This window comes from Canis lupus, chromosome 37, assembly GCF_003254725.2.
Source record: "Canis lupus dingo isolate Sandy chromosome 37, ASM325472v2, whole genome shotgun sequence".
In the NCBI taxonomy this organism is placed as follows: Eukaryota; Metazoa; Chordata; class Mammalia; order Carnivora; family Canidae; genus Canis; species Canis lupus.
Genome location: NC_064279.1, coordinates 9,994,283 through 10,005,012, shown reverse-complemented (window position 1 = coordinate 10,005,012; position 10,730 = coordinate 9,994,283). Strand labels below are relative to the sequence as shown.

The 10,730-nt window shown below is 39.3% G+C and overlaps 1 protein-coding gene across 6 annotated transcripts in view; it reads right to left on the bottom strand.

Annotated features, from left to right (window-relative positions):
- Positions 1–6,898: 6,898 nt before the first annotated feature.
- The window catches only part of SGO2 (shugoshin 2), a 56,319-nt gene continuing 52,487 nt past the window's right edge, over positions 6,899–10,730 (bottom strand). For all 6 annotated transcript variants that reach the window (XM_035710692.2, XM_025441635.3, XM_035710691.2 and 3 more), the window contains one exon: positions 6,899–8,772. In XM_035710692.2, the coding sequence (XP_035566585.2) occupies positions 8,757–8,772 (16 nt within the window). In that variant the 3' untranslated portion in view covers positions 6,899–8,756. The remainder of the gene's footprint in view (positions 8,773–10,730) is intronic.

The window sequence follows — 10,730 nt, the reverse complement described above, 5'->3', positions numbered from 1 at the left end:
TGTTTATACTGACTCCAAATATGCTTTCCTGGTGCTACATCCCCATGGGGAAATTCGGAAGGAAAGGGGATTATTGTAACTCCCCAGTCAAATACGGGCCTGGAATGAAACTGTACACCTAAGGTGATAGCTGTAATTCATCTTGGAGGACACCAAGGTCATGACTTTAGAATCTAAAGGAAATAATTTGGCAGATCATGTAGCCAAGGAGGCAGCACAAAATAAACAAATATGAAGTCTTATGCCAGTCTTAACTCCAATAAAGTCCATAGCTCCAGTCTACTCAGACCAAGAAATTCACATAGCCCAGGATTGAGGAGATTCAAAAAAATACACAAGACTGGCTTGTTAATGATGAGGGAAAAATCTTTATATCCAAAAATAACCAATGGAAGGTAATACACGGTTTACACCAGGCTACTCATTTGGGTAAAGGTGCTTTAGAACATTTAACTTAAAATACATTTGCTGGAATGAACTTAAGAACTCCAATGAAACAGGTCTGCCTATCCAGTATTATTTGTGCACAAGTAAATCTGGAAGGTGAGTCTACCCTCTCCAACTTTTAAAACCAGTCCAAAGGCATGGAACATATCCAGGAGAGGACCAGTACCTTGATTTCACACAAATGCTTCCTTGCAGAGGCTACAAATTCCTACTAGTGTTTGTTGATACCTTTACTGGAGATGGGTCCAGGCCTTTCCCTGTAAAACTGAAAGAGCCACAAAAGTTTTGTTGTGAGAAATTATTCCTAGATTTGGCCTTCCATGATAACTTCAAAGTGATAATGGCTTTCTTTTACTGCACAAATAACCCAATAAATAGCACAAACTTTAAAAATTAGATATTTTCTACATCCAGCCTGGCATCCACAATCCTCTGGAAAGGTAGAAAAAGTTAATCATACTTTAAAATAGCACCTAATTAAATTTAGTTTAGAGACCCAGGAAAATTCGGTCCCTCTCTTACCAGTAGGACTTCTCAGAATGAGAACTACTCCAAAACAACCTGTAAGACTTAGCTCTTTCATTATATAGAAAGCCATTTCTTATAGTGGACCTGTTGTTAGATGAAAGTTATTATGCTCTATTAAATTATTCACTTGAGACTGGCTTAATTCTTAAGTTACTTCGTGTATATACTGATCACATGCCCCTCAAACCTGATTTAACTGTAACTGAAATTCTACCCCATGTAAGTTCTGGAGACATGGTTTATTTAAAAGATTGGAAGTCAAATACAGAGGGGGACTTAAATCCAAAATGGGAAGGTCCATTTCGGGTCATATTATATACTCCCACTGTAGTAAAATTAGAAGGACACTCTTCATGAGCTCACATATCTAGAATAAAACCTGTACCTCTTTCACAGGACACCCATGAGCAAACTAATGTATCTGCTTATTCCTGTACACCTGTAGCAGATCTCAAAGTCCTCTTCAAATGATGATGAAGGTTGCCTATTTTCTTTTCGTTCTCTGTTCACCTATCTTAACTGACAATGTTTTTTTTTTTTTTTAAGATTTTATTTATTTATTCATGAGAGATACGGAGAGAGAGGTAGAGACATAGGTAGAGGGAGAAGCAGGTTCCTCAAGGGGAGCCTGATGTGAGACTTGATCCCAGGACTCTGGGATCACACCCTGAGCTAAAGGCTGATGCTCCACCACTGAGCCACCCAGGCATCCCTGACAATTCCTTTCTACAATGGGCACAGTATTAAACTGAACTACAAAGTCAAACAGCTTATTGGATATGTGGAGTTTTGCCCATGTCAAGTACATCCAGGTTTCTCTGGTGGGTTTCCCCTTTACAAGGCACAGATTGGCACTCTGTATATACTTATACTTCAGAAATAATATGTAATGATACCTTGTTTTGTGATAAATCTATCACTAATCAGAATGTTTCTTCTTGGCCCATGATCAGTATGACATGGAATTTACCAGGGCTTAACAAGATTTTTTCATACCCTCAAACTATTAAAATATTGAATGACTTTTGACAAGCCCACAAATTGATGCCCATTGAGTTACAAAATCCTACTTATCAGTATACTGAGGATGGTATTTATCAAATTTGGGATACATACTTCTGCTCATGTCTACCATTGGACAGCTCAGTCAAAAGGCAACTTTTTGCTGGTGCTGGGAGCAAAAAAATCATACATATGATACTTGGGCAAATTGCACACGCCATTTAGGATGGCTATCATTAGAAACATGTTCTCAGGGCACCTGGGTGACTTAGTGGTTGAGCGACTGCCTTCCTCTCAGGTCATGATCCCGGGATCCTGGCCTGGGATCAAGTTCTGCATCGGGCTCCCCGCAGGGAGCCTGCTTCTCCCTCTGCCTGTATCTATCTCTCTCTCTTTGTATCTCTAATGAATAAATAAAATCTTAAAAAAGAAACAAAAAGAAACATGTGATCAAACCACTATACTCTAGCCTACTGATTGGTTTGCTGTAGATTGTTTAAGGTGACCTGGAACCAGATGGCTAGCCCCAGACAGAACCCATCAGTGATGTGAAACTAACCTATGGCCTTGGCTTCCTCCAGGGTGGGTAGGTCATTGCACCTTAGTTTTTGCCTGGATTCATGGGTGAGTTACCAAAACCATTACCAACCCAGCTAATCCTCCCAATTTAAGACAGAGATGGATGCGATCTGTTTTTCATTGGTATGACCATTTGGCATCCATTTTTTTTTTTTTTTTGCATCTGTAGGGCGGGGAAGCATAATTTGGCATATGGAAGCTCTTAATAAATATATCATAAAAGCACTCAATGATTCATAAAACATCATCTCCTTTCTTAATACTGAGGTCACACAAATGTGCAAGTGGTTCTACAAAATTGAATGGCTTTAGATGTCCTAGCAGCAGCACAAGGAGGTACACGTGCCATTATTAAAACAGAATGCTGTGTATACATCCCAAAATATCATAAAAACGTCACAGGACTACTAGAAAATATGAGTGCTCAAATTGAGGCTATACAAAATCCTTCCCTCTCTTTCAACGATTGGTTAAGTTCCTAGTTTGGAGGGGGACTACTTCCGGTCCCCCTGATGTGACCCTTTATAGTTCCGGTCAACTATAAAGGGTCCCTTTGTTGGACTTCTTATAGCTATTTTAATTCAATATTTTTTTGCTTGGTGCTGAGACTCTGTCACTATAGTAACTGCACATCAACAGATGGACCTTTTTACTCAGGGAGATTCATATATGCTGTCTAGCTCAGATTCAGCTGCCTCTGCCTTTTGTAACTCCTACATCCTCAACTGATGTAGGACATGTTGACCCATAGGTAGGGACATCTCTACGCCCTTGTTCGGCAGGAAGAAGTTACAGAAGATAAGACCTTCCACCCTCAACAACCGTAAAGATTTAAGGGTCAAAATTGTTCAGGGGGAAAATGATGAGGAAAACAAAGCAAGAGAAATGTAGCTTAAATTAAATCTCCTTACAGCTTGCAGCATACTGATACCTGAGACGAGAAGAGCCCGACATTCCTCAAGGAGTCATGGCTGCCTTAATGCCCCAATGTTTATATTCTGTTAGACTAAAAGCAACCTTATCTTGACAATAGCTAAATCTTCAAGGTCCTGTAAAACCCTGCTTTCAGCATACAGAAATCCCTTAGAAACTTAGTTCTCTCTACCCCCCTCCCTCCACAAACTAAAAAGTATATAGTCAGTCGCTGCTCACGTTCGCAGGTGCCGCTCTTTCTGCACACAGATCCTGTCCTCATGCAATAATAAAATCACCTTTTTGTACTAAAAACGTCTTAAGAATTCTTTCCTGGCCATTTGCTACTGGACCCAAATTTCAAATCACATCATGCCTATCGATCTAAAGCCTTGATTAAATTCCAGTTCCATTTTGGAGTTGGGGAGGTAATAAGAATACTTCGCAGGTGGCACCATACACTTTGCATTGCAGCACACCAGGAGGCTTACAATGTCCAGTTCTCATTCTTTTTTTTTTTTTTTTTAAGATTTTATTTAATAATTTATTCATGAGAGACACCCAGAGAAAGAGAGAGAGAGAGAGGCAGAGACACAGGCAGAGGGAGAAGCAGGCTTCCTGCAAGGAGCCCGATGTGGGACTGGATCCCGGATCCTGGGATCACGCCCTGAGCCAAAGGCGGATGCTCAACCGCTGAGCCACCCAGGCATCCCCAGATGTCTCGTTCTTAATGATGCTAAGATTGATCGGTGGGTTCAATGGGCTATCTCTTCCTAATGAATTTCTCCATCAACATCTCATCTCGTGGTTTTGCCAACCATCGCTGACCACTGTCTGAAGCAGTTATTTTATTAGGAGTTGCAAAATAGTAATTTTCCTAATTCTAACATTCCTTCAGCATTCTTCAGCTGAGATCGTTTTGAACAGAAGTATCTCTATTCATGAGACCATTGACTATGCACAAATAGAATTAATACCTGAAAGGCAAAATACATCTTTATTATTTTCTTTTACACATTTTCAGAGCATCCAATGCTGTTTCTTTTGAGTATCATTATGAATTTGTGACTTTTGTATCATGTATTTTAATCAGTTACAATCTTTCATACTAATGTTCAGTTTGTCCCATCTTAGACCAATGGAAGCACCTTCAAATTGGAACTCGTGTCTTTTTGATATGTTCATATTCATTTTTAACAATGTCCTTGTTTTCTGGAACAAGACATCCCTGGCTCACCTTGTTTATATCCTTTTGCAAACTAGGAATCAGCAATTTCTCCAAAGAGCCCTGGTTTCTGTGATGGGAAATAGTATTTAGAAACCACAATCTAGATGCTAGAAGTGCTCATTGCTACTTAGTTGTCACTGTTTCTAGACATCATTAGTGGACAGAGCTAGACCATTCATAACTTTTTTTAAAGTGGAAAAAGCACGAGTTCACGCTAATATTTCTAATTAAGATTTAAGATTACAGAGTTTGATTCTACAACCAGATTCTGAAGTTTCTGCAAGATTCTGAAATCTAATAGCTTTAATCTGTCCTTAGATTTCAAAGTAGCTGCATCAATATTATAGCAGCAATGAGACTAGTAAATGAAAGTTTAAGATTTTGTGATAGTTCTTTTTACCCTTAGACTATACCCTAATAAAGATACAAATTCAAAATACCTTTTGTAAGATTTGAGTTTCTGTCACCAACTTGATAGCTTTTTTCATTCATTTCAGTTGGTTTTCGAGTTAGCTGTCTTCTAGTGATGTTACTTAGATTATTCCTTTTCCATTTTTGCTGTTGCAAACGATACAGAGTGAAACATTTTTTTAAAGATGTATTTATTTTAAAGAGAGGGAGAGAGAGAGAGAGAGAGGAGGGGCAGAGTGGTGGGACAGAGAATTCTAAGCAGAATTCCTGCTGAATGTGGAGCTTGATGTGGGGCTTGACCTCATGACCCTGAGATCAAGACCTGAGCAGAAATCAAGAGTTGGACACTCAACCAACTTAACCACCCAGGAGCCTGTGAAAGTTTTGTATTTTTTCAAGAAAATTTTCATTAGTTTCCTAAAAGTGAGACTACAGGGTTGTATGATTGTGTATGCCTATATAATTGTGCTAGATACTGTCAAAATCTTTTCTATAAAGTTTGTATCATCTTGCACTCCCTCCATCAAGGTACCCAGGAACCAGCTGGGTAATAACAGGAAGAGGCTTGGATTATTGGAAAGTAGAACCTCGGCGACTGAGGAAGAGGCCACTGCTCAGCCACTGTTTAATACTTCAGGAGCTAGGAAATAAAGAGCATCCAGGAGTAGGAACTCTTCTCAAAGATGGCTTGTGGCACAGATGGCTGTGACACGTTGGGAGCCTAAAGGAGACTCCCTAAGGAGCGAGGCCTGAGGCCTATGAGAGGGCAGGGCCCAAGGAGTGCTAGTACCTCCATGGGGGTGTAATGAGGCCGGTTCTAGGAATGCTAAACCAACCGGTGACAAACCAACTGCTGCCCCGGAGTACATCATCATGGCTGAGGTGACGCTGATAGGTAAAGCAGGCAAACAAGGAACAGCAAGTCCTGTCCCCTCTTTCTGATTTTGTTTCTATCATCCCTTGTTTGAAAGAAGCTTAAAAGGTCATCTAGCAAAGAAAATATATGATTTGTAGAGTTCCAGCATCACATAGCAAATTGTAGAGATGGGTTTGGAGGTGAGAGAAGAGATGAAGAGATAGAAGCAAATTGCAGGTGGGGGGGGGCGGGGGGGGGGGTGGAAGAAACGTGTTCCTTCCCATTTGCTTCTTGCTCCTGCCAGCATCATCACAGGAATGACCCACCCTTGCAGGAATGAGTGACTTCAGAAACAACAGGTGAGTCCAGTCTGCAGCTTTTCCACATTATCAGGCCAGGCCTGTCACCGCTCTCAAGGGAAACAGCACTGCCCCCTGTACACCTGCCCCGAACCCTGGAACTCTTTCTCCAAGCCTTCAGCTTTCAGAAATTCCATCCTTTTTTCTTTGTTCCCCAGCCCCTGAGATACCTCCCATAGTTACTTCCTCTATGACACTCGAGTGGTCCCTTCTGCCTTTTTAGCTCTTGTTTAGCTCTCTAGTATGTGGCTAACAATTTATAAAATAAGTGTGGTCTCGGGATCCCTGGGTGGCGCAGCGGTTTGGCGCCTGCCTTTGGCCCAGGGCGCGATCCTGGAGACCTGGGATCGAGTCCCACGTCGGGCTCCCTGCATGGAGCCTGCTTCTGCCTGTGTCTCTGCCTCTCTCTCTCTCTCTCTCTGTGACTATCATAAATAAATAAAAATTAAAAAAAAAAAATAAGTGTGGTCTCTCTCTTGGCTAGACCCTGACTCATACAATCTCTATCTATGCCAGAAGTCACTTGACAAAAATTCAACACTCATGCGCGATTTTTACAAAAAACACTCAATAAAATAATTGATAGGCAATATTTTAATGTGATTATAAATTATACATAACCAGCTCAAAATCCAGCATCTTACTTATTAGGATAAAACCAGAGGCATTCCCATGAAAATCAGTAACAATACAAGGATACCTAGTCTTCTCACTACCATTTAACATGCTACTTAACGTAGCAGGCATACAATTAACTAGACAAAAGAAAGCAATGAGAGGAATAAGATTTGGAAGGGAAAAAAAGAGGTAAAAGATAGCTTAGTTTTCAGGACATATGTCTGGAAAGTACTACAAACAATGGGTATAATTAACATACAGAAATCAATAATCAACACATATATGCAAATAATAATTAGGTAAGAGAATCAAAGGGTAGGTCCCATTTATGTTACCAAGAAAAAAAATAAAATAACTAAGCATAAACTTATTAAGAAGTAAGTAAAAGTTCTAGGAGGGAAACTTTGAAACTCCCCCTAACGTCTAGAGAGGATGGTAGTGGGGCATAAACACACACACAGACTAATAAAACAGAAAATGGAGAAATAAATTTAAGTGCACATGGAAATACAACATAAAAAAGGGTGGCATTTCAAATCAATAGTGGGAAACATGGACCTTCTAATTAATGGGGGAATCATTTGGAAAAAGGTTGGAATTGCATTCATATCCCATATAATAGAAAAAAATCCACATGAGTTAGAAATTTAAATGTAAGAACACAATGAAACCATGGGTAAATGTTCTTTATACTCTGGAAGTAGGAAAATTGTTTTTTACTGTGACCAAATTCCACCAGCAATAAAAGTTGATAAATTTGGCTACATAAATTGAAAAACAATTTGCAAGGAGGAAAAATAGAAATAAGCAATAGGAAAAAAAACATAATACTGGAGAGTAACTCTAGGAGGTCCATAGTCTCCAAGTTATAGGTCTGCAGTAAAGAGAACAAAGACTGTCAGGGTGCCAAGCTCTTAATCATTGTATAAACTGTTCCTTTAAGAAGGCCTCTCCATTCAACCCACATTGTTGACATTATGAGTAAGTTCCATGGGACTTTGCACTCCTACAGCAGTTCCTCAAAGTTTGGTCCTGGGACAGTCTGCCCCAGGATAATCTGAAGTGTTTGTTAAAAACACTGAGTCTACCCTTTCATTTGTCAGACATTATCTAAGCAAGCTTTTCTACCTAGGCACAATAGAATTTGACTTGTCACTTGAATACAGTAAGCTATGTTCATTGATCTTATCAGATCTGAATAGGATTCCTTACTTTCTACTAGTATAGTAAGTGATTTTTAAAATAAAGTTAGAAAAACCAAATTTAAAAGAGCCTGAAAGGTTAAGCCCCTCAGTCAAGTCATCAGATTACACAGAATGGAAATAATACAGAAACTGATACCTAACAGGTAATTCTGAAGTGTAAGAATGAAGGGTCCCAGAAAACTGGCCAAGGGCACAAGGCAGCTTTTAGAATCTTCTAGGTGTTCAAATATATTGGATGGTTTAAAAACACAACAAAACAAGATAGCTTGGTATGCAACAAGATAACCAATGCAAAAATATTTACAACACATTTTATTTGGTTAAAAGGTTAACAGCTTTTACTTAGTTAAAGGCTGTCAGGTCGAAAGAAGCTTACAAAAACAGGAACATAAGTTATAGGATGACCAAATGACTTCAGAAGCTTAATATTACAAAATAGCTATCTTAAACACATATATGTAAACATAAGATGGATAAATTAATACTCATGAAAAGGAGGAGCAGAAAAAAGCTTCCATTGTGCATTCATTTCGTCTTCTGGAATCTTGTTATATCCCTGTTTTGACTTGGTATGGTTTGAATTCAAAAAAACCAGAATCCATAAATATATCTTATCTTCTCATCTTCCTGCAAAGTAGGAAAAAAAAAGGAAGATGAAACATACTGACAACTCAAAGCTGATGCTTTTGCTATGAAGCATGGAGAAGAAAATTGATGCATCATATATCTGGAATACTCTATGATAGTAGGAATTACAAAATAAGGTTTAAGAAAAATTGACCAGCTTAGATTTTTACGTTTTACTATATATTTCCTTTTTATTATGAACTGCAGCATACATAGAATATATGAAAATGTACAACTTAAAAACAGTAATTAAATGATGTGCTTATCACCTAGGTAAGAAATAAAATACTACCACACCTCAGAAGCCTCAAGTGTGCCCCTTTCTGATCACATCCCTGTTGTTCCCCAACAAGTAACTGCTATCCTGAACTGTGCTCATCTCTTCCTTGCTTTTCTTCATAGTTAAGTTGTTTTTCTAAACACCTTTATTCATTTCCAAGTCTCTCCTTCACTGAAACATTAAATACTCACACTTTACATTCTGTATCTAATTCTATCAGTTGTTTCTGCTGGTACCTGTTCGTTTACTGTGATCTGTTTATTTCCCTGGGAATTCTACCTGTGGAAAATTTGTTGAGGACTGAGAAGAACTCTAGAAAATATTTGCATTTGCTTCTGATGGACAACAGGGGGCACTACAATTCATGGACTAATACAATTTTTCAGCTTAAGGTTTTCTGTGACTTCCAGATAATTGTAAATTCCAGCTGCAATGCATGAGAGTTTGATTTTGATTATGAATTCTCAGAAGATTTCTTTCCTTCTCAATTCAGTGCCAGAATTATTTCCTGGGGCTTAAAAAAGCTGATGGGAAGGTTATTTTTAGTTTGCTCTCCTACTGAGAGGGTAGCTCAACTTTATTGAAGGTGATCTACTATTAGACTTTATTTTAGCTAAACCCTGGGATATACCTTCTGCCCCAGCCCCATAATACTGTGAATTCAATACTTAGGTTCACCTCGTTTGGTAAATGCCTTCAGGCAAAAGCCAGTCTCAGAGTCCACCTACCTTTTCTGTGTTCCTGCTCTCATTCAGTCTCTGATAAGAGCTTGCTTTCTTCTTCTCTTCTAGCTAATAGATATGTTTGGGGGTGGGGGTGGGGGTGGGGGGGGGTTTGGCTTTTGTTTCCTTATAATGAGAGGCAGCCTTCTCACTGATGAAGAAATTATGAATAAGTAAAGCAAAAATGAACGCTGTGGTTTTGAATCAGAGGTTATCAATATATAAACTCATCATGGATTCTACTTAATATACAGATAGAGAAATATAAAAGTGTGTGTATGCATGGATTAGTATGCATGTGTATGTTTCCTAGCTCTGTCGGCTGAGAGGACCTAACTAACAGCAATATCCCCTGGTATTGGTGGTGGTGGCCAGACCCTAAGAAGGATCCCTGCCACCACACTCAGGATGATGTTCATGCTCTTGTATAACTGCCTCTTTAAGGAACTGTGACTCAATCTAACCAATAGAAGACAGCAAAGGTGATAGAATGTCTCACTTCTAAGATTACGTTTCATTTTATAGTAATCTATCTGCTAAAGGATTTGCTCTAGAGACTTTCTAGCTAGCTTTGAAATAAGTAGCCATTTTGGGAGGCCCACTTGGCAAGGAGCTGAGAGTGGCCTCTAGGAGTTGAGGATAGCCTCTAGCCAACAGCAAGAAGCTGGGGCCCTCAGTCCTGTAACTACAAGGAAATATACTTGTGTGATTTATTTATTTATTCATGAGAGACACAGGCAGAGACATAGGCAGAGGGAGAAGCAGGCTCCACGCAGGGAGGACTTGATCTCCGATCCCGGATCCCAGGATCATGACCTGAGCCATAGAGTACCTAATTCAGTGTGCTAGTCCAGATTCCTGGCCCTCAGAAATGGAAAGAAGAAATGGATGTTGTTTTGGGCTATTAGGTTTATAGGTAACAACTGTTGTGCAGCAATAGCTAATATATACATAGT